The sequence below is a fragment of the Nerophis ophidion genome, linkage group LG27 (assembly GCF_033978795.1).
Source record: "Nerophis ophidion isolate RoL-2023_Sa linkage group LG27, RoL_Noph_v1.0, whole genome shotgun sequence".
NCBI lineage: Eukaryota > Metazoa > Chordata > Actinopteri > Syngnathiformes > Syngnathidae > Nerophis > Nerophis ophidion.
The window spans coordinates 9969017-9996677 of NC_084637.1; the positions used below are offsets into that span (position 1 = coordinate 9969017).

A 27661-nucleotide genomic window follows, 5' to 3' on the forward strand; every position below is an offset into this window, starting at 1 on the left:
AGTTATTTATGGTCTGTGTTCACCTGTTCAACATTGCATCAGTTTTTTAAAGATCTCTCCGCCGTCCAGCATTCCCGCGTAGCGAGCCAGCTGTGATTGACAAGCATGAAAGACATCATTCGAGTGCGAGAGGACTGCTTATGTTAAAGAACCGCTTCCTTCTCCGCGTTGCATATTTAAATCCTCCTTACCTTATCCTCGCTCTCCTGGTTCCTGCATCTCGGGGTCACGACAACTGCAGTCATGCGAGGTTCCATACGGTGGTATTTGAAGATTCTCAATGACAAGGTAGGGCAGCCTTAGGGGCGAAGTTTGGAGTGATTGATGGTCTGGGCTAACCCGTTCATTGCATCAGTTTTTTCCTACAAATATAGTTCCATGTGACAAAAGCCAGCTGTGATTGACAAGAATGACAAAGCCAACATTGCTTTGGTTCCGTGTGGAATTGCTTGACAAAGTCTAATTGGTACATTTGCTCAAACCAGTGCTGGTAATCTATGGGCTAAAAAAAAAAAAAAAAAATGTAATATTGCCACTTTTTAACACAACCCCACCAGAAAAGCACCAAGCATGCATGTTCTTGTGCTGACATCTACTGTTATTTCAATGCAAATGCATATGCAAATATGAGAACAAAAAAAAAAACCGACAGCCCTCCACCTATGTTGATATATATGGGCTAACATGCTCATCGAGTTCATTCTGGGGAATCATGGCGGTGAGATTGTTTGAAGATAGCGAACACGCCGCTGCTTACCTGCAGTACAGAATGACCCCTGAGGAAATGGTCACAAGGATTATGGACTTCATGAAACCAAAGGTATGTTTGTAAAATGTGAATAGTTTGACCTTATGCAAACTATTCTAATTCAGCTTCTGTGCACAAATTACATGAAAAGTACACTTATTTGATGATTTGTGTATTTTTTTTATTTTTTTTTGTCAGGCGCAAAGGAAGTTCAACCTCGCAGTGGATGTTGGATGCGGTTCCGGTCAGGGGACCGTACTCTTGGCCCCCTTCTTTGACCAGGTTGTTGGGACGGACATTAGTGCTGCCCAGCTGGACATGGCTCAGGCTAACAATGGGCGCCCAAATGTGACGTACAGGTGAGGCATAACTAGGGCTGGTCCAGGTGGAATGCAGGTAATCGGGATTTTAGGGCCAAGGCTACTAATTTTAACTTGTACATGCAGCCTCTGATTAAAAACCACTTGGAAGTGAAACTTTTTCATAAAAGTGGATGTTATATAACTGGAACCTCCAGCTGTCACAAAAAAAAAGGCCTACTGAAATGAGATTTTCTTATTTAAACGGGGATGGCAGGTCTATTCTATGTGTCATACTTGATCTTTTCGCGATATTGCCATATTTTTGCTGAAAGGATTTCGTAGAAAACATCGACGATAAAGTTCGCAACTTTTGGTCGCTAATAAAAAAGCCTTGCCTGTACCGGAAGTAGCAGACGATGTGCGCGTGACGTCACGGGTTGTGGAGCTCCTCACATCTGAACATTGTTTAAAATCATGGCCACCAGCAGCAAGAGCGATTCGGACCGAGAAAGCGACGATTTCCTCATTAATTTGAGCGAGGATGAAAGATTCGTGGATGAGGAAAGTGAGGGTGAAGGACTAGAAAAAAAAAAAGACGAGGGCAGTGGGAGCGATTCAGATGTTATTTTGATAGCAGCCCTTTGAAACACTAGTGATTTAGGTCTATATAAATGAACATTGATTGATTAGACACATTTACTAGGATAATTCTGAAAAAATCCCTTATCAGCTTATTGTGTTACTAGTGTTTTAGTGAGATTATATGGTCGTAGATGAAAGTCGGAGGGGTGTGGTGACAGCCAGTGTCTCTGAGGGAAGCCACGTTTCTCGACGACGCGAAGCGAAGGCAGTCGTTGGGGCCGGGCTGAGTTTTTTTTTTTCTAACCCTTCCTCCATGGTGGAAGCATCCCACGTTCGGGGGCGGCCGGTCGGAGTAGGCAAGAGAGTCCGCAGCTGCCTCTTTGACAGCTGCACGAGGAACGACGCAAGCTCTCTGCTCATGTCTACGGTAAGAGACGACTTATTACCACAATTTTCTCACCGAAACCTGCCGGTTGACATGTGGTAGGGAACCATGTTCGCTTGACCGCTCTGTTCCATAGTAAAGCTTCACCGTCCTCTTTCGGGAATGGAAACAAGGAAACTGTCACGCCTGTAAATCTGATTTTATGTTTGATCATGTTTTGTTTTGTTGTTTTTTTTGGACTCTTGTCCTGTTTTTTCACTTCCTGGTTTTTTTTTTGTTACCATGACAACTCCTTGATTTTCAACTTGCCCTCCTAGTCACGCCCCTGCCCTCAGTCCCGCACCTGTTCCTAATTATCACAGCCACTACTTAAGTTATTTTCTTTCTGTCCATCAGTCTGGGAACATTAACTTTCATTGCCTTACATAATTCATGCCATGCTTTTCGATTCATCCACGCCAAGTAAGTTTTTGTTTGTATTTATGTCTTTGATAGTATCTTTTGTTTGTTTGTAGATAGTATTGCCATTTGTGCTGTTTTTGTTCTAAGTTTTAGTATAGATTAGTATCCGCCATCGAGCGCGCTTTTTGTTTTGCCTTTTTTTCGTATTTTGAGTATTAATAAAGACAAACATGTACCTTAATTCACGCCTGGCTCGTCCTGTAATCCCTCTGCGTCGAAGGAGTCAACCAAATGCAAGTCCAAGCCTGACAGAAACAAGGAAACACCGGCTGTGTTTGTGTTGCTAAAGGCGGCCGCAATACACCGCTTCCCACCTACATCTTTCTTCTTTGACGTCTCCATTATTAATTGAACAAATTGCAAAAGATTCAGCAACACAGTGTCCATAATAGCGTGGAATTATGCGATGAAAAGAGACGACTTATAGCTGTGAATGTTGATGGAACAAAATGTTCTCTACACTGCGTGACGTCACGTGCACGTGTCATCATACCCCGACGTTTTAGCATGATACTTCCGCGCGAAATTTTTAAATTGCAATTTAGTAAACTAAAAAGGCCGTATTGGCATGTGTTGCAATGTTAATATTTCATCATTGATGTATAAACTATCAGACTGCGTGGTCGGTAGTAGTGGGTTTCAGTGGGCCCAACCGTATGTTAATAAGCTAATTAATGGTTCATATGTTCCCACACTGAAGTGTTACTATTATTTTATTATTATGCAGAATAAACTGAAAACTTTACTACTTTAAACTTTGCAACTACTTCATAAAACTGTACTTGTTCGTAGTACATTATTTTGTACTGTTTTTATGTTAAAAAAAAATGTTACATGTTAAAAATGTGCTGTTTTGGGGGCCAAGAATCAATAAATTGAACTTAATTCATTTCAATGGGATAGGTAGTTAAGAGCTAACTTTGTAAGTTTTGGTGCCACTTTAATTCTTTTTGCATCGCATGATTGATTCACAATGAATCTGGTGGGTGTATTTTGACATCATTGTGTGTTGAGGTAGGTCAACACACATAGCTCGGTTGGTAGAGTGGCCGTGCCAGCAACTTGAGGGTTGCAGGTTCGATTCCCGCTTGTGCCATCCTAGTTACTGGCGTTGTGTCCTTGGGCAAGACACTTTACCCACCTGCTCCCAGTGCCACCCACACTGGTTTAAATGTAACTTAGATATTGGGTGTCACTATGTAAAGCGCTTTGAGTCACTTGAGAAAAGCGCTATATAAATAAAATTCACTTCACTTCACATCAATATATTCACCAAGATGATCAACAGCACTGATTATTATCTTACAAATTATGTGAATGGCTATTTTTAGCTCTTTTGTGTTCCTTGGTATTAACATGAGGAATGAAACCAGTCAGACAGGACAGCCTCGAGACATTTTCCAGGTGAGGTCGGATCCTGGCATGTCCTCTTTTTTTCTCTCGTTATACTACAAACCCCGTTTCCATATGAGTTGGGAAATTGTGTTAGATGTAAATATAAACGGAATACCATGATTTGCGAATCATTTTCAACCCATATTCAGGGTATACAATTCTGGCAAAAACTGTCTTCAAAAAACCACCCCTATGTAAAGTGGGGCGTACAAAAACCAAGTTAAACTGATTTTTTTATATTGATCTTGTCCAGGGTGTACCCTGCCTTCCGCCCGATTGTAGCTGAGATAGGCGCCAGCGCCCCCCGCGACCCCGAAAGGGAATAAGCGGTAGAAAATGGATGGATGGATGGATCTATGTCAAAGCTTTCAACCTCTCTCCACACGTCTGTAGGCAGTGTCCCGCAGAGGAACTACCGTTTGAGTCGAACCAGGTGGACCTCCTGGCGGCCATGACGGCGGCCCACTGGTTCGACCGCCAGCGCTTCCCGAAGGAGGTCGACCGTGTGCTGAAGCCCGGTGGCTGCCTGGCCCTGCTGAGCTATGCCTCAGATGACATGGAGCTGGAATATGGCGATGCCACAAGTGCGCTTAACAAGATCTGTGAAGAGGTGATTTTTTTTTTTTAATTGTCTTAGGGGACCTCGTAAACACAAGGAAGCATTTAAAATGTACGGACACATATTATAATTTGACATCTTTAACATCCCTAAACTGACCATACGTCCTCTTTTGCCGGACTGTCCGGGGTGTCCGGGCGGGGTTTCTTAAATGCCTCAAATGTCCGGCATTTTGTGTCAAGCTTAAGTGTATTTTCAATGTATTTGCAGGGTTACTGTAAGAAGAGGGGTTAAATACCAAAAAATTGGGAAGGTGTGCGCATGCAGCAACATTCGTGAGGGAGGGACAGAGACAGAGAGAGCGGGAGAGTAGATAGAATGCCAATCAAGGCATACTTGGTCAACAGCCATACAGGTCACACTGAGGGTGGCCGTACAAACAACTTTAACACTGTTACAAATATGCGCCAAACTGTGAACCCACGCCAAACAAGAATGACAAACATATTTGGGAAGAACATTTGCTCCATAACAACATAAACACAACAGAACAAATACCCAGAAAAACCCTTGCAGCACTAACTCTTCTGGGACGCTACAATATACCCCTCCGTTGTAAAAATATACATTTAGGCCTCCACTCAGGCTTGATCCCGGTGACACCAAAGGGTTTTGGTAAAAAAAAAAAAAAAAAAAAAAAAAGGGTATTATTCACGGTGGCAGAGGGGTTAGTGCGTCTGCCTCACAATACGAAGGTCCTGCAGTCCTGGGTTCAAATCCAGGCTCCGGATCTTTCTGTGTGGAGTTTGCATGTTCTCCCCGTGAATGCGTGGGTTCCCTCCGGGTACTCCGGCTTCCTCCCACTTCCAAAGACACACACCTGGGGATAGGTTGATTGGCAACACTAAATTGGCCCTAGTGTGTGAATGTGAGTGTGAATGTTGTCTGTCTATCTGTGTTGGCCCTGCGATGAGGTGGCGACTTGTCCAGGGTGTACCCCGCCTTCCGCCCGATTGTAGCTGAGATAGGCGCCAGCGCCCCCCGCGACCCCAAAAGGGAATAAGCGGTAGAAAATGGATGGATTGATGGATGGGTCATTATTTTAGTATTATTATTATTATTATTATTATTATTATTATTATTATTATTATATTAGGTCTATCTGTCAATATGACATTAAAAAAACAACAAGTTGTATGCTCTTTTTGTCAAAGAAAACCATTTTTTTAATAGAAAAAACACAATAACATTTTTAAGTGGAATATTTTAGATTATATAATAAGTGTAGCTTTAAAAATGTCAATAAGTCATAACAACATTGATTTTAATTCATTATTGATTTTTGAGCGATGGCACTTAAAAAAAAATAACACTAAAATTATTGGGGATCCAAAACGAAACGGTCCTATTCATTAAAGTGTTAAAAAATAAATTATAATTATTTTGTTTACTTTTAACACAATAATCTCGAGATCAACTTCAGATCTTTCCGTCAGTTAAAAGTTTTATTGTTGTTTATGTTTTTTGTTTGTTACTTTTAAAACAAAAACGAGTGGCAAACACAAATATGCAACATTTTACACAAAAACATATCTCAAAGTGGAATATTTAACGTGACGTAATTGGAGCCTTGAATAGGTCAATAATTCATAATGTCATTGATTTTTATTCACAATTTAATTTTAAAGAAAGAAACAGCCTGCATGGCAGCTTTGTGTTATTAGAGTCAACATTGCAACATTTTCTTGTTACATTTCACCTGTTTGCTCCTTTATACCACTGTTTATGTTTTGTATTTTTTTAATCGAATGTGTCATACTTGATCATTTTGCGATATTGCCATATTTTTGCTGAAAAGATTTAGTAGAGAACATCGACAATAAAGTTTGCAACTTTTGGTCGCTAATAAAAAAGCCTTACCTGTACCGGAAGTAGCAGACGATGTGCGCGTGACGTCATGGGTTGTGGAGCTCTTCTTATCTTCACATTGTTTACAATCATGGCCACCAGCAGCGAGAGCGATTCGGACCGAGAAAGCGACGATTTCCCCTATTAATTTGAGCGAGGATGAAAGATTAATGGATGAGGAAAGTTAGAGTGAATGACTAGAAAAATAAAAAAGAGAGGGAAGTGGGAGAGATTCAGATGTTATTAGACACATTTACTAGGACAATCCTTATCTGTTTATTGTGTTACTAGTGTTTTAGTGAGATCATATAGTCGTCCCTTAAAGTCGGAGGGATGTGGCCATGTGTGTGGTGACCCCCAGTGTCTCTGAGGGAAGCCACAGAGGAGGCAAGAGAGTCGTAGCTGCCTCTTTGACAGCTGCAGGAGGAACGACACAAGTTCCACTCATGTCTATGGTAAGAGCTGTTGTGGAAATTTCTTCAAGACGATCGTTTGGTAACGAATAGCTTTAAAATGATTTAATAAAGTAACAAACAAATAATAACAAGCTTTGCAAAGCGAGACCAAACCAGAACGACACATCCGTTCGTTCCAGCTTGTTCTGACTCTTTTAGAATATGTCATGACAATTATACATTCTCAGAAGTCCCACCTTCCATGCTCATTAACGTATGTGTCCCCAGTGGAATGAATGCCCAAGGTCCTGTGAAGGGGAGAGGGTGTTGTTTGCCCAGAAAGGGGGGGTCACTCAGGAAAGGGGACCAATTTAGCCCAGAAGGGGAGTCAGGAATAGATAACACATATGCCCGGTCAACTAGAGTCCACATGTCACATCAAAGACACAGGAGACAGAGCTTGATCAGATTAGAGGTCTCCTGCAGAGCGTCACATTCCTAAGCCTAATAAACAACTTTTGGCGACCCGTTCAAAGAACATCATCAATTAAAACGAGTACAAGTAATTTTGCTATCACAGAGCTGACTTATTACCACGATTTTCTCACCGAAACCTGCCGGTTGACATGTGGTAAAGACCCATGTTCGCTTGACCGCTCTGTTCCATATTAAAGCTTCACCGTGTGACGTCTCGGTGGCATTGTGGTGACAAGTTGTTCTCTCGTGGGTGCAGCGGAAGATGGAACACAGCGTGAGGGTAGGGATCAGAATTTATTTATATATTAAAAACAGACTAGGAAACAAAACACTTTGCATGAAGGCACTAAGACAAATACTAGACAGAATACGATAAACAGAACCAAAACCAGAATATGCCATGATCCAAGACGTGGATCATGACACACCGTCATCTTTAGGGAATGTAAACAAAGACAGATTGTGTTTGTGTTGCTACATCCGGCCGCAATACACCGCTTTCCACCTACATCTTTCTTCTTTGACGTCTCCATTAATAATTGAACAAATTGCAAAATATACAGCAACACAGACGTGGATCATGACACACCGTCATCTTTAGGGAATGTAAACAAAGAAACACCGGCTGTGTTTGTGTTGCTACAGCCGGCCGCAATACACCGCTTTCCGCCTACATCTTTCTTCTTTGACGTCTCCATTATTAATTGAACGAATTGCCAAAGATTCAGCAACACAGGTGTCCAGAATACTGTGTAAATATGCGATTAAAGCAGACGATCTGTACTTGAAGAAAATATCTCCGCTACAACCCGTGACGTCACAGGATACTTCGCGGGAAATTTAAAATTGCAATTTAGTAAACTAAAAAGGCCGTATTGGCATGTGTTGCAATGTTAATATTCCATCATTGATATATAAACTATCAGACTGCGTGGTCGGTTTCAGTAGGCCTTTAATTATTGTTTTTGATTAGCTATATGCAGTGTTGCGACCCTTCAGACACCCTCTGACCTCCTCTTCAAAGCTCTACTTAGAACTGTTTGAATCCTGCGCCTATACGGAAAAAGAGTGGTGAGTTACTCGGATGACTGATATCATAATGCAATATCTCACTCGGCAGGTATTTTTTTAAACTTTGTTGTTTTTAAATCCAGGAATGGCCGTCTACGAGCTAAAAGGACGGTGACTGTGAACAGTTACATCGGGATGGTCGAGACGCTCTCCTCCTACCGGACTCTTAATCAACATGACGCCGCCGGGGCCAAACTTCTTTCTGACAACATCAGGAACAAGTGAGGCATTATTAACACCTTCCTCCTGTTTCCCCTCAGCTCATCTGCATCTGAACATTGAATCCCTCGCCTTCCTGTACACAAACCATGTCTGTGCTGGTATACTGTCGTTTATGCTGAATCGCCGCTTTCTTATTCTTGACAAATTTAAAGGCCTACTGAAATGAGATTTTGTTATTTAAACGGGGATAGCAGGTCCATTCTATGTGTCATACTTGTTTATTTCGCGATATTGCCATATGTTTGCTGAAAGGATTTAGTAGAGAACATCCAAGATAAAGTTCGCAACTTTTGGTCGCTAATAAAAAAGCCTTGCCTGTACCGGAAGTAGCAGACGATGTGCGCGTGACGTCACGGGTTGTGGAGCTGCTCACATCCTCAAATTGTTTATAATTATTGTTTATAAACATAGCCTCCAGCAGCAAGAGCTATTCGGACCGAGAAAGCGACGATTTCCCCATTAATTTGAGCGAATATGAACGATTCGTGGATGAGGAAAGTTAGAGTGAAGGACTAGGGGAAAAAAGAGAGGGCAGTGGGAGAGATTCAGGTGTTATTAGACACATTTACTAGGATAATCCTTATCTGCTTATTGTGTTAATAGTGTTTTAGTGAGATTATTTAGTCGTACCTGAAAGTCGGACTGGTGTGGCCACGTGTGTGGTGACCGCGAGTGTCTCTGAGGGAAGCCACGGAGGAGGCGAGAGAGTCGTAGCTGCCTCTTTGACAGCTGCAGGAGGAACGACACAAGTTCCACTCATGTCTATGGTAAGAGGTGTCGTGGAAATTTCTTAAAGACAATCCTTTAGCGACAAATAGCTTTAAAATGATTTATTAAAGTAACAAACAAATAATAACAAGCTTTGCAAAGCGAGACCAAACCAGAAGGACACATCCGTTCGTTCCAGCTTGTTCTAACATTGTTCTCACACTGTTTACAATCATGGCCACCAGCAGCGAGAGCGATTCGGACCGAGAAAGCGACGTTTTTTCCCATTAATTTGAGCGAGGATGAAAGATTCGTGGATGAGGAAAGTTAGAGTGAAGGACTAGAAAAAAAAAAAAAAGAGAGGGCAGTGGGAGGGATTCAGGTGTTATTAGACACATTTACTAGGATAATCCTTATCTGCTTATTGTGTTAATAGTGTTTTAGTGAGATTATATAGTCGTACCTGAAAGTCGGACTGGTGTGGCCACGTGTGTGTTGACCGCAAGTGTCTCTGAGGGAAGCCATGGAGGAGGCGAGAGAGTCGTAGCTGCCTCTTTGACAGCTGCAGGAGGAACGACTCAAGTTCCACTCATGTCTATGGTAAGAGCTGTCGTGGAAATTTCTTAAAGACGATCCTTTAGCGACAAATAGCTTTAAAATGATTTATTAAAGTAACAAACAAATAATAACAAGCTTTGCAAAGCGAGACCAAACCAGAACGACACATCCGTTTCTTTCCAGCTTGTTCTAACATTGTTCTCACACTGTTTACAATCATGGCCACCAGCAGCGAGAGCGATTCGGACCGAGAAAGCGATGATTCCCCCATTAATTTGAGCGAGGATGAAAGATTCGTGGATGAGGAAAGTTAGAGTGAAGGACTAGGAAAAAAAAAGAGAGGGCAGTGGGAGGGATTCAAGTGTTATTAGACACATTTACTAGGATAATCCTTATCTTCTTATTGTGTTAATAGTGTTTTAGTGAGATTATTTAGTTGTACCTGAAAGTCGGACAGGTGTGGCCACGTGTGTGGTGACCGCGAATGTCTCTGAGGGAAGCCACGGAGGAGGCGAGAGAGTCGTAGCTGCCTCTTTGACAGCTGCAGGAGGAACGACACAAGTTCCACTCATGTCTATGGTAAGAGCTATCGTGGAAATTTCTTAAAGACGATCCTTTAGTGAAAAATAGCTTTAAAATGATTTATTAAAGTAACAAACAAATAATAACAAGCTTTGCAAAGCGAGACCAAACCAGAACGACACACCCGTTCGTTCCAGCTTGTTCTAACATTGTTCTCACATTGTTTACAATCCTGGCCACCAGCAGTGAGAGCGATTCGGACCGAGAAAGCGACGATTTCCCCATTAATTTGAGCGAGAATGAAATATTCGTGGATGAGGAAAGTTGGAGTGAAGGACTAGGAAGAAAAAAAAGAGGGCAGCGGGAGGGATTCAGGTGTTTTTAGACACATTTACTAGGATAATCCTTATCTGCTTATTGTGTTAATAGTGTTTTAGTGAGATTATATAGTTGTACCTGAAAGTCGGATTGGTGTGGCCACGTGTGTGGTGACCGCAAGTGTCTCTGAGGCAAGCCACGGAGGAGGCGAGAGAGTCGTAGCTGCCTCTTTGACAGCTGCAGGAGGAACGACTCAAGTTCCACTCATGTCTATGGTAAGAGCTGTCGTGGAAATTTCTTAAAGACGATCCTTTAGCGACAAATAGCTTTAAAATGATTTATTAAAGTAACAAACAAATAATAACAAGCTTTGCAAAGCGAGACCAAACCAGAACGACACATCCGTTTCTTTCCAGCTTGTTCTAACATTGTTCTCACACTGTTTACAATCATGGCCACCAGCAGCGAGAGCGATTCGGACCGAGAAAGCGATGATTCCCCCATTAATTTGAGCGAGGATGAAAGATTCGTGGATGAGGAAAGTTAGAGTGAAGGACTAGGAAAAAAAAAGAGAGGGCAGTGGGAGGGATTCAGGTGTTATTAGACACATTTACTAGGATAATCCTTATCTTCTTATTGTGTTAATAGTGTTTTAGTGAGATTATTTAGTTGTACCTGAAAGTCGGACAGGTGTGGCCACGTGTGTGGTGACCGCGAATGTCTCTGAGGGAAGCCACGGAGGAGGCGAGAGAGTCGTAGCTGCCTCTTTGACAGCTGCAGGAGGAACGACACAAGTTCCACTCATGTCTATGGTAAGAGCTATCGTGGAAATTTCTTAAAGACGATCCTTTAGTGAAAAATAGCTTTAAAATGATTTATTAAAGTAACAAACAAATAATAACAAGCTTTGCAAAGCGAGACCAAACCAGAACGACACACCCGTTCGTTCCAGCTTGTTCTAACATTGTTCTCACATTGTTTACAATCCTGGCCACCAGCAGTGAGAGCGATTCGGACCGAGAAAGCGACGATTTCCCCATTAATTTGAGCGAGAATGAAATATTCGTGGATGAGGAAAGTTGGAGTGAAGGACTAGGAAGAAAAAAAAGAGGGCAGCGGGAGGGATTCAGGTGTTTTTAGACACATTTACTAGGATAATCCTTATCTGCTTATTGTGTTAATAGTGTTTTAGTGAGATTATATAGTTGTACCTGAAAGTCGGATTGGTGTGGCCACGTGTGTGGTGACCGCAAGTGTCTCTGAGGCAAGCCACGGAGGAGGCGAGAGAGTCGTAGCTGCCTCTTTGACAGCTGCAGGAGGAATGACAAGTTCCACTCATGTCTATGGTAAGAGCTGTCGTGGAAATTTCTTAAAGACGATCCTTTGGTGACAAATAGCTTTAAAATGATTTATTAAAGTAACCAACAAATAATAACAAGCTTTGCAAAGCGAGACCAAACCAGAACGACACATCCGTTCGTTCCAGCTTGTTCTAACATTGTTCTCACATTGTTTACAATCATGGCCACCGGCAGCGAGAGCGATTCGGACCGAGAAAGTGACGTTTTTTCCCATTAATTTGAGCGAGGATAAAAGATTCGTGGATGAGGAAAGTTAGAGTGAAAGACTAGGAAAAAAAAAAGAGAGGGCAGTGGGAGGGATTCAGGTGTTATTAGACACATTTACTAGGATAATCCTTATCTGTTTATTGTGTTAATAGTGTTTTAGTGAGATTATATAGTCGTACCTGAAAGTCGGACTGGTGTGGCCACGTGTGTGGTGACCGCAAGTGTCTATGAGGGAAGCCACGGAGGAGGCGAGAGAGTCGTAGCTGCCTCTTTGACAGCTGCCAAAGTTCTCACATTGTTTACAATCATGGCCACCAGCAGCGAGAGCGATTCGGCCCGAGAAAGCGAAGATTTCCCCTATTAATTTGAGCGAGGATGAAAGATTTGTGGATGAGGAAAGTGAGAGTAAAGGACTAGAAAAAAACTGAAATAAAGAAAAAAAAACTAGACGGCAGAGCGATTCAGATGTTATTAGAAAAATGTACTAGGAAATTCTGGAAAATCCCTTATCTGCTTATTGTGTTACTAATGTTTTAGTGAGATAATATGGTCGTACCTGTACAACCTGAAAGTCGGAAGGGTGTGGTGACCGCCAGTGTCTCTGAGGGAAGCCACGTTTCTCGACGAGGATTTTTTTTTCCCCTCCTCCACGGTGGAAGCATTCGGCCGGTGGGAGGACGCAAGAGAGTCCTTAGATGCCTCTTTGACAGGTGCACAAAGAACGACGGAAGCTTTCCGCTCATGTCTGCGGTAAGAGCCGAATTATTACCACCATTTTCTCACCGAAACCTGCCAGTTGACATGTGGTAGGGAACCATGTTCGTTTGACCGCTCTGTTCCATAGTAAAGCTTCACCGTCATCTTTCGGGAATGTAAACAAGGAAACAAGGAAACACCGGCTGTATTTGTGTTGCTAAAGGCGGCCGAAATACACCGCTTCCCACCTACAGCTTTCTTCTTTGACGTCTCCATTATCCATTTTAGGATGATACTTCCGCGCGAAATTTTAAATTGCAATTTAGTAAACTAAAAAGGCCGTATTGGCATGTGTTGCAATGTTAATATTTCATCATTGATATATAAACTATCAGACTGTGTGGACGGTAGTAGTGGGTTTCAGTAGGCCTTTAAAGCACTGATGCCATGCATTGTTCTACTGAAGATGGGATATAATAGGATAAACAATTATGACATAGGATAAAACTATTGCAGTGTTATTAAATATTTGCAACAATGTATTTGTAGTCCAGCAGAGAAAACAGTATAAAAAAAACATAGTAATGCTCAGTGGCCACGATACTTATACTCTGTGGTATAGATATTTGTAGTTTATTTATCTATTTTTTTTTCAGTGAAAGCAAATATTTAAAGAACGATGTGGCCATCCAGAGGGTCGGGAGAACCTGCCCTCGGCTTTAGGCTGTTTATTTTATTTGGGAGGTTTTTTTTTTTTACATAGGAGCAGGTAAAAATAGAACACTATTTAATCAAGACAAAGGAACGTTGACTAAGACGATAACACAATTTACTGACATTTTAGTTAACAAGTAAAAAAGGGCCAGAAATGTTTACAGTAACGAAGTCCATCCATCCATCCATTTTCTACCGCTTATTCCCTTTTGGGGTCGCGGGGGGCGCTGGCGCCTATCTCAGCTACAATCGGGCGGAAGGCGGGGTACACCCTGGACAAGTCGCCACCTCATCGCAGGGCCAACACAAATAGACAGACAACATTCACACTCACATTCACACACTAGGGCCAATTTAGTGTTGCCAATCAACCTATCCCCAGGTGCATGTCTTTGGAAGTGGGAGGAAGCCGGAGTACCCGGAGGGAACCCACGCATTCACGGGGAGAACATGCAAACTCCACACAGAAAGATCCCCAGCCTGGATTTGAACCCAGGACTGCAACAAAATCCAATCATAGTTAATTTTGTTTCTTCGATGGGTGGGATAAGTCGGGAATAAATCCAATCACAGCTCTGTAACGGCGTACTTAAGAAAGAAGGTAGGGGTTAGTTATGAAGCACAGTTAAATGGTTTTCCTTTTTGAGATGAGAAAGTCAGTTGTCACCGCCAAAAACAAAACCTACATGTACGACTTTAACATGTTCCGCATTGTAATATGTGTAGAACTGGGATCATGTGAATAGGACATGCTATGATGCCATCAGCAGTCGGGTCATTGATCGCGTGGGTGTGCATCACCCGCTAAACCTTCCCGAAGACAAACTCTTACATTTGTGATTACTGTCAGGATATGTGTTTTAAATTAGTCAAGGCTTTATAGCAGGAGTCTCCAAACTACCAAGTCCCAAGTAAAAAAAAAAAAAAAAAGTGTCCTTTCTAAACCATTTTCTACCTCTTGTTGTCTCCTAGCTACTCAAGGCATATTTTATGGTCTAAAAATGCAATTTCCCATCGATAACGTGACATCGGCAAAGTGCGCGCTCTTTCAGTCAATTATTATATATATATATATATATATATATATATATATATATATATATATATCCATCCATCCATCCATCTTCTTCCGCTTATCCGAGGTCGGGTCGCGGGGGCAACAGCCTAAGCAGACAAACCCAGACTTCTCTCTCCCCAGCCACTTCGTCTAGCTCTTCCCGGGGGATCCCGAGGCGTTCCCAAGCCAGCCGGGAGACATAGTCTTCCCAACGTGTCCTGGGTCTTCCCCGTGGCCTCCTACCGGTTGGACGTGCCCTAAACACCTCCCTAGGGAGGCGTTCGGGTGGCATCCTGACCAGATGCCCGAACCACCTCATCTGGCTCCTCTCGATGTGAAGGAGCAGCGGCTTTACTTTGAGTTCCTCCCGGATGGCAGAGCTTCTCACCCTATCTCTGAGGGAGAGCCCCGCCACACGGTGGAGGAAACTCATTTCGGCCGCTTGTACCCGTGATCTTATCCTTTCGGTCATGACCCAAAGCTCATGACCATAGGTGAGGATGGGAATGTAGATCGACCGGTAAATTTAGAGCTTTGCCTTCCGGCTCAGCTCCTTCTTCACCACAACGGATCGGTACAACGTCCGCATTACTGAAGACGCCGCACCGATCCGCCTGTCGATCTCACGATCCACTCTTCCCCCACTCGTGAACAAGACTCCTAGGTACTTGAACTCCTCCAGTTGGGGCAGGGTCTCCTCCCCAACCCGGAGATGGCATTCCACCCATGGACTCGGACTTGGAGGTGCTGATTCTCATTCCGGTCGCTTCACACTCAGCTGCGAACCGATCCAATGAGAGCTGAAGATCCCGGTCAGATGAAACCATCAGGACCACATCATCTGCAAAAAGCAGAGACCTAATCCTGTGGTCACCAAACCGGAACCCCTCAACGCCTTGACTGCGCCTAGAAATTCTGTCCATAAAAGTTATGAACAGAATCGGTGACAATATATATATATATATATATATATATATATATATATATATATATATATATATATATATATATATATCTTGATTGGATTATCCAGGGAATAGTGCTCGATCCCGTGTTAGAGCGCATTTTGTATGTGTGGGAAAAATCACAAGACTACTTCATCTCTACAGAACTGTTTCATGAGGGGTTCCCTCAATCATAAGGAGATTTTCTCTTGATGATTGAGAGAACGGGAATGGGAGCCACAAAACTCTTGAAAATTATAATGAAATAACACTGCATACAGAGTTTTTATATGCTATGTATAAACCAGGGGTCTCAGACACGTGGCCCACAATTAATTATGAAGATTTGATGTTACTGCGGCCAGTGAGTTTTATATGAATGCCCTTTATTAGCATCACGCATACGTTAAAGAGTGATTATTCTCTCGGACGTCTGCTGAGTAACACCCAAACAACAATAACAAGGGCGTGCTATGATGGCACTGCCTTAATTGCCCTCTAAAACTTGTAGAACCAGCTTGCCAGTCAAGTCACATGTTGTATGCGGCTTCTGCAGACGCACGTACGTGACTGCAAGGCATACTTGTCACACTGAGGGTGCCAGTTTAAACAACTTTAATACTGTCACTAATATGCGCCACACTGTGAACCCACACCAAACAACAATGACAAACACATTTCGGGAAAACATCCGCACTATAACACAACATAAAAACAACATAACAAATACCCAGAACCCCTTGCAACCCTAACTCTTCCGGGCTACATTATTCACCCCAGCTACCACCAAAACCCCCCTCCTGCGTCGGTTGAGGTGGGCGGGGTTTGGTGGTAGCTGGGCCGAATAATGTAGCCCGGAAGAGTTAGGGTTGCTTGGGATTCTGGGTATTTGTTCTGTTGTGTTTATGTTGTGTTACAGTGCGGATGTTTTCCCGAAATGTGTTTGTCATTCTTGTTTGGTGTGGGTTCACAGTGTGGCGCATATTAGTAAGAGTGTTAAAATTGTTTATATAACAACCCTCAGTGTAAGCTGTATAGCTGTTGATCAAGTATGCCTTGCAATCGCTTGAGGATGGTAAAAATGGCTCCACATAACACGTGACCAGCCGGCACACATACAGCGTCGTGTAACGGCGGGCACGACTACATGTATTAAAGGTACGGTTGGAAATTGTTTGAATTCGAACGATTCCGATTCCAATTCCGATTCTTTGTTTCGATTCCGATTCCTAACGATTCTCGATTCCATTTTTTGTTTAAAAAAAAAAAGGCAGGGTCAAAAAAAATGTTTAGGATATTTTAAATGAGCTAGCTAACCTACAGTCTTTCTGGATGAAATAGTCCGACATCCTCCATCAATTTAAATTCTATTAACTTTTTATGAACTGTACTATAAATAGGCGCAAAACACATTATTTATTGCATATATATTGTTTTACTTACCGGATTCGGACTGCAGTGCAGTCACCGAGGTGCCAGGCTGGGCGTCGGAGCCGGAGCCAGAGGAAGAGGCAGAGGAGGACGGTCGGCGCAGCGCGTCGAAGACGGGACACGCATTTATTTGTACTCCATGAACTCGGAGGTGCTTCATCATGTTCGACGTGCAACCTCCTAAGCACGAAACAGTCCTGTCGCACGTGTTTCATTTCGCCGATATTTCATTTTTTTTGGGTAAAATAAAGCCACACTTTAGACCGCCGACGACCGCTATCCATGCTTGACTGACTCGCTCGGCTACATAGGCTCGGCTATATAGGCTCGGCTATGCTAACACTTAGGCGGTAGGTGCTTCTTTGTTGGTGTTCAACGGCTTCTTCTTTCGGGTCGGCGGATAATTTTTTTTCCCCGGTCGGCGGACTGGGTATCGAAACTAGGAATCGGAATTTAAACTTTTGAACGATTCCGGGAGAATCGGAAAGTTAGTCCCGGTTCCAATCGATACTCGATACCCAACCCTAATTAGAGGACGTTATGGGTATGCCACCATGCCCCCTCCCCCCCTCATTGTTGCCGTCCGAGGGAAAATCAAGATATATTTACCCCAGTCAGTTTTTGTGAAAGGCACTGAAGTTAGAAACCTCCCGGAAAAGTGCAGTCACCGAGGTGCCAGGCCGGGCGTCGGAGCCGGAGCCAGAGGAAGAGGCAGAGGAGGACGGTCGGCGCAGCGCGTCGAGGACGGGACACGCATTTATTAGTACTCCATGAACTCGGAGGTGCTTCATCATGTTCGACGTGCAACCTCCTAAGCACGAAACAGTACTGCCGCACGTGTTGCATTTCGCCGATATTTCATTTTTTTCTATAAAATAAAGCCACACTTTAGACCGCCGACGACCGCTATCCATGCTTGACTGACTCGCTCGGCTACATAGGCTCGGCTATATAGGCTCGGCTATGCTAACACTTCGGCGGTAGGTGCTTCTTTGTTGGTGTTCAACGGCTTCTTCTTCCGGGTCGGCGGATAATTTTTTTTTCCCGGTCGGCGGACTGGGTATCGAAACTAGGAATCGGAATTTAAACTTTTGAACGATTCCGGGAGAATCGGGAAGTTAGTCCCGGTTCCAATCGATACTCGATACCCAACCCTAATTAGAGGACGTTATGGGTATGCCACCATGCCCCCCCCCCCTCATTGTTGCCGTTAGAGGGAAAATCAAGATATATTTACCCCAGTCAGTTTTTGTGAAAGGCACTGAAGTTAGAAACCTCCCGGAAAAGTGCAGTCACCGAGGTGCCAGGCCAGGCGTCGGAGCCGGAGCCAGAGGAAGAGGCAGAGGAGGACGGTCGGCGCAGCGCGTCGAGGACGGGACACGCATTTATTAGTACTCCATGAACTCGGAGGTGCTTCATCATGTTCGACGGCAACCCCCTAAGCACGAAACAGTCCTGTCGCACGTGTTGCATTTCGCCGATATTTCCTTTTTTTTTTTGTAAAATAAAGCCACACTTTCGACCGCCGACGACCGCTATCCATGCTTGACTGACTCGCTCGGCTACATAGGCTCGGCTACATAGGCTCGGCTATATAGGCTCGGCTACATAGGCTCGGCTAAATAGGCTCGGCTACATAGGCTCGGCTATGCTAACACTTCGGCGGTAGGTGCTTCTTTGTTGGTGTTCAACGGCTTCTTCTTCCGGGTCGGCGGATAATTTTTTTTCCCCGGTCGGCGGACTGGGTTTCGAAACTATGAATCGGAATTTAAACTTTTGAACGATTCCAGGAGAATCGGGAAGTCAGTCCCGGTTCCAATCGATACCCGATACTCGATACCCAACCCTAATTAGAGGACGATCATTTTTTTTCCCCGGTCGGCGGACTGGGTATCGAAACTAGGAATCGGAATTTAAACTTTTGAACGATTCCGGGAGAATCGGAAAGTCAGTCCCGGTTCCAATAGATACCCGATACTCGATACCCAACCCTAATTAGAGGACGATCATTTTTTTTCCCCGGTCGGCGGACTGGGTATCGAAACTAGGAATCGGAATTTAAACTTTTGAACGATTCCAGGAGAATCGGAAAGTCAGTCCCGGTTCCAATCGATACCCGTTACTCGATACCCAACCCTAATTAGAGGACGTTATGGGTATGCCACCACGCACCCCCCCCCCCCCCCCCCCCCCCCCATCCTTGCCGTCCGAGGGAAAATCAAGATATATTTACCCCAGTCAATTTTTGTGAAAGGCACTGAAGTTAGAAACCTCCCGGAAAAACCCGGGTGGCCGGCAAGTATACAGCCAGTGTTAATTTTGACAGCAAAACTTGATTTAGTTTTAGTCATTGTCTTTTGACTAAAATGTAATTTAGTTTTAGTCATAATTTAGTTATTTCAATTGTTTTAGTTTTAGTCTAGTTTTAGTTGACGAAATATCATAAGATTGTAGTCGGCAAAAACTACAGTAGATTTAGTCGACTAAAGCATGGGTGTCAAACTCTGGCCCGCGGGCCAAATTTGGCCCGCCGTACAATTTCATTTGGCCATTGAGGCAATATCAAATTAACATTACAGCTGGCCCGCCGGTACTATAAAGGCACTGCCTTTAGTGTTGTCTACAATATGTTGCCACGTCCGTTTTTACTCCATACAAACAGCGTGCCGGCCAAGTCACATGATATATGCAACTTGTACACACACTTAAGTGAATGCCAATCATACTTGCTCAACAGCCATACAGGTCAGACTGAGGGTGGCCGTATAAGAACTTTAACACTGTTACAAATATGCGCCACACTGTGAACCCACAGCATACAAGGATGACTAAAACATTTCGGGAGAACATCCTTACCGTAACACAACACAAACACAACAGAACAAATACCCAGAACCCCTTGCAGCACTGACTACCACCAAAACCCGCCCCCCCCTTCACCAACCCCACCCATCTCATTATTATTTTATTTTAAGATTTATTAGCCTGTGGAAAAATGTAATGTTGATATTTACCTCAGAAGGCTGCAAATAGAAAAGAGGCATTAAATGTTTTATTTAAATTGTATTTATTTGACCATTTATTTTTTTTCTGTTTGTTTTTTGAATGTTTACTTTGCACTATTAAGTTATATAATTATTTGCTTGTTCCATATTCATTGTTCAAGCAAATCAGTGTAGCAAACTGAGCAATAATTAACGTTTTATTCACGCACTTTCTCTTGTTACTTCAAGGCTTGAATGTTTGATTCATTCATTATTGTTATTTTATTTTCAAATTTTTTATTAGCCTGCGGACACAATTTATTTTGATATTTACCTCAGAAGGCTCCAAATAGAAAGAAGCACTCAATTTTTATTTTAATTTTATTTGATATGCCATTGAGATTTTTTTAACTATTATTATTATTTGGCCCTAGTGTGTGAATGTGAGTGTGAATGTTGTCTGTCTATCTGTGTTGGCCCTGCGATGAGGTGGCGACTTGTCCAGATATTTACCTCAGAAGGCTTGAAATAGAAAAGAAGCACTCAATTTTTATTTAAATTTTATTTGATATGCCATTGAGATTTTTTTAACTATTATTATTAATTGGCCCTAGTGTGTGAATGTGAGTGTGAATGTTGTCTGTCTATCTTTGTTGGCCCTGCGATGAGGTGGCGACTTGTCCAGGGTGTACCGCGCCTTCCGCCCGATTGTAGCTGAGATAGGCGCCAGCGCCCCCCGCGACCCCGAAAGGGAATAAGCGGTAGAAAATGGATGGATGGATGGATATTATTATTTGAAACTGGATTTTGCATGTCACTATAAAGTTATATAAGCCTTGCTTGTTCAATATTCAATGCAAAACTTGTTTGGGTCCCTATTAAAAAGGTTTATTTGTTCAGCCTTGGCCCACGGCTTTGTTCAGTTTTACATTTTGGCCCACTCTGTATTTGAGTTTGACACCCCTGGACTAAAGGGTAATATGTCAACTTTCCCTTCAATTTCTGAAAGACAAAGCAAAACAGCGGAAAAATCACCGATACAAGTTGTATTTTGATGAAAATCATGTCTCAAATGTAGTATTTCACGAGTAAGCCGTGTAATAAACGGGATAACGTCGAGTGAGTTGTATGTTGTGGAAAATGCTTACCTGTGTGTGGATTTCGGGGTGATTCGACTGTAAATGTCGCTTCAAGTTCGTTGTGTTTTTCCCCGTAATCCTCGCTCTGCATTTCTTACACTGTGTCTTGTTATCTTTGACGTCAATTTTAAAATTTCCCTATACGTCCTCTCTCCTCTTCCTCCCCGGCGTTGACATGTTGTCTTCTGCAGCGCAAACTACGTTTACGTAACTTCCTTACCACGTCGCTCCGATTGGTTCTCTTCCCAACTCCTCCCGCCTCTCCCTAACGAAATGAGTTCCGATTGGATCTCGTCTCTGGGAGACATTTCCGTCTCGTTTTTATTCGTTGACGAATATGTCAATACACCTCGTCATCGTCTTAATCCATCCATCCATTGATTTTCTACCGCTTATTCCCTTTCGGGGTCGCGGGGGGCGCTGGCGCCTATCTCAGCTACAATCGGGCGGAAGGCAGGGTACACCCTAGACAAGTCGCCACCTCATCGCAGGGCCAACACAGATAGACAGACAACATTCACACTCACATTCACACACTAGGGCCAATTTAGTGTCGCCAATCAACCTATCCCCAGGTGCATGTCTTTGGAAGTGGGAGGAAGCCGGAGTACCCGCAGGGAACCCACGCATTCACGGGGAGAACATGCAAACTCCACACAGAAAGATCCCGAGCCTGGATTTGAACCCAGGACTGCAGGACCTTCGTATTGTGAGGCAGACGCACTAACCCCTCTGCCACCGTGAAGCCCGTCTTAATCCACTTAAATTATTTTTTTTTTAGTTAATGTCTCGTTTTAGTCAGAAAAAAAAAGGTTGTTGACGATAACTATGACGCAAAATTTTTCCTCAACAAAATGAACACTGTATACAGCTGAGCCACACCAGAGTGATCAAAGAGCCGCTTGCGGCTCCGGGGCTGCGGGTTGCCGACCCCTGTACTAGAGCGTGTGCTCAACTTTTGGCAAAATGTATTGCTCCCACCCCGGTATTTTTTTTTAAGGTGATTCTAGATGTGGCGAGGGATGACTGTACAGCATGGGTGTCAAACTCTGGCCCGCGGGCCAAATCTGGCCCGCCGTGTAATTTAATTTGGCCCTTGAGGCAATATCAATTTAGCATTAGAGCTGTCCCGCCGGTGTTATACAGCGTCAGTGCCGCTGTAACACCGCATTCACCGCTAATACTCATACTTGCCAACACTCCTAATTTTCCCGATAGACTCCCGAAGTTCAGTGCCCCTCCTGAAAATCTCCCGGGGCAACCATTCTCCCGAATTTCTACCGATTTCCACCTGGACAACTATATTGGGGGCGTGCATTTAAGGCACTGCCTTTAGCGTTCTCTACAACCTGTCATCACGTCCGCTTTTCCTCCATTCTAACAGTGTCTCACATAATATTTGTGGCTTTTACACACACACACACGCACAAGTGAATGCAAAGCACACTTGGTCAACAGCCATACAGGTCACACTGAGGGTGGCCGTATAAACAACTTTAGCACTGTTACAAATATGCGCCACACTGTGAATCCACACCAAACAAGAACGATAAACACATTTCGGGTGAACATCCGCACCGTAACACAACAGAACAAATACCCAGAAACCCTTGCAGCACTAACTCTTCCGGGAAACTTCCAGCAAACTGAGCAATAATTAACACTGTATTCCTGCATTTTCTCTTGCTACTTCAAGGCTTGAATGTTTGGTTCATTCATTGTTGTTATTTTATTTTCAAATGTATTATTAGCCTTTGAAAAAATGTCATATTTACCTCGGGAGATTGCAAATAGAAAAAAAAGACATAAAATGTTTATTTAAATTTTATTTGATATGCCATTGATATTCATTAAATTATTATTATTATTATTATTATTTGAAACTGGATTTTTGCATGTCACTAAAGTTATATAAGCCTTGCTTGTTCAATATTTAATGCAAAACGTGTTTGGGTCCCTATTAAAAGGTTAATATGTTCAACCTTGGCCCGCGGCTTTGTCCATCCATCCATCCATCATCTTCCGCTTATCCGAGGTCGGGTCGCGGGGGCAACAGCCTAAGCAGGGAAACCCAGACTTCCCTCTCCCCAGCCACTTCGTCTAGCTCTTCCCGGGGGATCCCGAGGCGTTCCCAGGCCAGCCGGGAGACATAGTCTTCCCAACGTGTCCTGGGTCTTCCCCGTGGCCTCCTACCGGTTGGACGTGCCCTAAACACCTCCCTAGGGAGGCGTTCGGGTGGCATCCTGACCAGATGCCCGAACCACCTCATCTGGCTCCTCTCGATGTGAAGGAGCAGCGGCTTTACTTTGAGTTCCTCCCGGATGGCAGAGCTTCTCACCCTATCTCTAAGGGAGAAACCCGCCACACGGCGGAGGAAACTCATTTCGGCCGCTTGTACCCGTGATCTTATCCTTTCGGTCATGACCCAAAGCTCATGACCATAGGTGAGGATGGGAACGTAGATCGACCGGTAAATTGAGAGCTTTGCCTTCCGGCTCAGCTCCTTCTTCACCACAACGGACCGGTGCAACGTCCGCATTACTGAAGACGCCGCACCGATCCGCCTGTTGATCTCACGATCCACTCTTCCCTCACTCGTGAACAAGACTCCTAGGTACTTGAACTCCTCCACTTGGGGCAGGGTCTCCTCCCCAACCCGGAGATGGCACTCCACCCTTTTCCGGGCGAGAACCATGGACTCGGACTTGGAGGTGTTGATTCTCATTCCGGTCGCTTCACACTCGGCTGCGAACCGATCCAGCGAGAGCTGAAGATCCCGGTCAGATGAAGCCATCAGGACCACATCATCTGCAAAAAGCAGAGACCTAATCCTGCGGTTACCAAACCGGAACCCCTCAACGCCTTGACTGCGCCTAGAAATTCTGTCCATAAATGTTATGAACAGAATCGGTGACAAAGGACAGCCTTGGCGGAGTCCAACCCTCACTGGAAATGTGTTCGACTTACTGCCGGCAATGCGGACCAAGCTCTGGCACTGATCGTACAGGGAACGGACCGCCACAATAAGACAGTCCGATACCCTATACTCTCTGAGCACTCCCCACAGGACTTCCCGAGGGACACGGTCGAATGCCTTCTCCAAGTCCACAAAGCACATGTAGACTGGTTGGGCAAACTCCCATGCACCCTCAAGAACCCTGCCGAGAGTATAGAGCTGGTCCACAGTTCCACGACCAGGACGAAAACCACACTGTTCCTCCTGAATCCGAGGTTCGACTATCCGACGTAGCCTCCTCTCCAGTACACCTGAATAAACCTTACCGGGAAGGCTGAGGAGTGTGATCCCACGATAGTTGGAACACACCCTCCGGTCCCCCTTCTTAAAGAGAGGAACCACCACCCCGGTCTGCCAATCCAGAGGTACCGCCCCCGATGTCCACGCGATGCTGCAAAGTCTTGTCAACCACGACAGCCCCACAGCATCCAGAGCCTTAAGGAACTCCGGGCGGGTCTCGTCCACCCCTGGGGCCTTGCCACCGAGGAGCTTTTTAACTACCTCAGCGACCTCAGCCCCAGAAATAGGAGAGCCCACCACAGATTCCCCAGGCACTGCTTCCTCATAGGAAGACGTGTTGGTGGGATTGAGGAGGTCTTCGAAGTATTCCTTCCACCTGTCCACAACATCCGCAGTCGAGGTCAGCAGAACACCATCCGCACCATACACGGTGTTGATAGTGCACTGCTTCCCCTTCCTGAGGCGGTGGACGGTGGTCCAGAATCGCTTCGAAGCCGTCCGGAAGTCGTTTTCCATAGCTTCCCCGAACTCTTCCCATGTCCGAGTTTTTGCCTCCGCGACCGCTGAAGCTGCACACCGCTTGGCCTGTCGGTACCTGTCCACTGCCTCCGGAGTCCTATGAGCCAAAAGGACCCGATAGGACTCCTTCTTCAGCTTGACGGCATCCCTCACCGCTGGTGTCCACCAAGGGGTTTTAGGATTGCCGCCCCGACAGGCACCAACTACCTTGCGGCCACAGCTCCGATCTGCCGCCTCGACAATAGAGGTGCGGAACATGGTCCACTCGGACTCAATGTCCAGCACCTCCCTCGTGACATGTTCAAAGTTCTTCCGGAGGTGGGAATTGAAACTTTGTCTGACAGGAGACTCTGCCAGACGTTCCCAGCAGACCCTCACAATGCGTTTGGGCCTCCCAGGTCTGTCCGGCATCCTCCCCCACCATCGCAGCCAACTCACCACCAGGTGGTGATCGGTAGAAAGCTCCGCCCCTCTCTTCACCCGAGTGTCCATAACATGAGGCCGCAAATCCGATGACACAACTACAAAGTCGATCATGGAACTGCGGCCTAGGGTGTCCTGGTGCCAAGTGCACATATGGACACCCTTATGTTTGAACATGGTGTTTGTTATGGACAAACTGTGACGAGCACAAAAGTCCAATAACAAAACACCACTCGGGTTCAGATCCGGGCGGCCATTCTTCCCAATCACGCCTCTCCAGGTTTCACTGTCGTTGCCAACGTGAGCGTTGAAGTCTCCCAGTAGGACAAGGGAATCACCCGGGGGAGCACTTTCCAGTACTCCCTCGAGCGTTCCCAAAAAGGGTGGGTACTCTGAACTGCTGTTTGGTGCATAAGCACAAACAACAGTCAGGACCCGTCCCCCCACCCGAAGGCGGAGGGACGCTACCCTTTCGTCCACCGGGTTGAACTCCAACGTACAGGCTTTGAGCCGGGGGGAAACAAGAATTGCCACCCCAGCCCGTCGCCTCTCACTGCCGGCAACGCCAGAGTGGAAGAGGGTCCAATCCCTCTCGAGAGAAGTGGTTCCAGAGCCCTTGCTGTGCGTCGAAGTGAGTCCGACTATATCCAGCCGGAATTTCTCGACTTCGCGCACTAGCTCAGGCTCTTTCCCCCCCAGTGACGTGACGTTCCACGTCCCAAGAGCTAGCTTCTGTAGCCGAGGATCGGACCGCCAAGTGCCCTGCCTTCGGCTGTCGCCCAGCTCACAATGCACCCGACCTCTATGGCCCCTGCTATGGGTGGTGAGCCCATTGGAGGGGTGACCCACGTTGCCTCTTCGGGCTGTGCCCGGCCGGGCCCCATGGGAACAGGCCCGGCCACCAGGCGCTCGCCATCGTGCCCCACCTCCGGGCCTGGCTCCAGAGGGGGGCCCCGGTGACCCGCGTCCGGGCGAGGGAAATCTGGGTCCATGATGTTTCTTCTTCATAAAGGTCTTCGAGCTGCTCTTTGTCTGATCCCTCACCTAGAACCTGTTTGCCTTGGGAGACCCTACCAGGGGGCTTTATGCCCCCGGACAACATAGCTCCTAGGATCATTGGGACACGCAAACTCCTCTACCACGATAAGGTTGCAGCTCAGAGAGGAGCCCGCGGCTTTGTTTAGTTTAAAATGTTGGGCCAGTCTGTATTTGAGTTTGACACCCCTGCTGTACAGTAACAAGATAGATACAGTTACCAGGGTTATGCAAACATGCTACAACACATAATGACCTTAAGCTGTCTCCTATCTCAGGTTGTTGAGCGCCATGCAGGTGTCCTCACCAGAAACGGAGCTCACCTTGGTCATCAACTATTTCTACATGCTTGCACGCAAACCTTAAAGCTTGCGACTGGCGCCAAGACAGACAAGGTTGCTCGGAAATAAAATCTCCCTGTATCCTGAATAAAATGTGAAATTGGAAAAAAAGGGAGTTGCAGAAGTTGTTTGATTCGACATGATTTCCTAATGCATATTAAAGGCTGCCTTTATGTTGTGCTTCAGCTGCTGTGAATACATTTTATTGTATGTATAAAAAGATTCTCTAACGGGAAATGGTGTGCCGATACAACTTTTTTACTTCCCAAACCGATATTGCATTTTAATCAATCAATCAATGTTTATTTATATAGCCCCAAATCACAAATGTCTCACAGGACTGCACAAATCATTACGACTACAACATCTTCGGAAGATCCCACAAAAGGGCAAGGAAAACTCACACCCAGTGGGCAGGGAGAATTCACATCCAGTGGGACGCCAGTGACAATGCTGACTATGAGAAACCTTGGAGAGGACCTCAGAGGTCCCCCCCCCCCTCTAGGGGACCGAAAGCAATGGATGTCGAGCGGGTCTAACATGATGCTGTGAAAGTTCAATCCATAGTGGCTCCAACACAGCCGCGAGAGTTCAGTTCAAGCGGATCCAAGACAGCAGCGAGAGTCCCGTCCACAGGAAACCATCTCAAGCGGAGGCGGATCAGCAGCGTAGAGATGTCCCCAACCGATACAGGCGAGCGGTCCATCCTGGGTCCCGACGAGCGGTCCATCCTGGGTCTTGACTCTGGACAGCCAGTACTTCATCCATGGTCATCGAACCGGACACCCTCCACAAGGGAGGGGGGGGACATAGGAGAAAGAAAAGAAGCGGCAGATCAACTGGTCTAAAAAGGAGGTCTATTTAAAGGCTAGAGTATACAGATGAGTTTTAAGGTGAGATTTAAATGCTTCTCCTGAGGTAGCATCTCGAACTGTTACCGGG

At 45.1% G+C, this 27661-nt stretch overlaps 1 protein-coding gene across 1 annotated transcript; it reads left to right on the plus strand.

Moving 5' to 3' along the window:
- Positions 1-26956, plus strand: LOC133544328 (putative methyltransferase DDB_G0268948). Its single transcript, XM_061889537.1, has 6 exons — positions 1-820; positions 947-1107; positions 4268-4484; positions 8187-8284; positions 8368-8505; positions 26657-26956. Exons 1-6 carry the CDS (start codon positions 713-715, stop codon positions 26742-26744), a joined length of 810 nt encoding a protein of 269 aa, XP_061745521.1. The 5' UTR covers positions 1-712; the 3' UTR covers positions 26745-26956.
- Positions 26957-27661: the final 705 nt, after the last annotated feature.

Excerpts from the sequence above, each read along its gene's own strand:
- LOC133544328 (XM_061889537.1), top strand. The coding sequence starts at position 713 with ATGGCGGTGAGATTGTTTGAAGATAGCGAACACGCCGCTGCTTACCTG. Across the intron at positions 4,485-8,186 it reads TTAACAAGATCTGTGAAGAG|CTATATGCAGTGTTGCGACC; the intron begins GTGATTTTTTTT and ends GTTTTTGATTAG. Across the intron at positions 8,506-26,656 it reads TCTGACAACATCAGGAACAA|GTTGTTGAGCGCCATGCAGG; the intron begins GTGAGGCATTAT and ends CTCCTATCTCAG.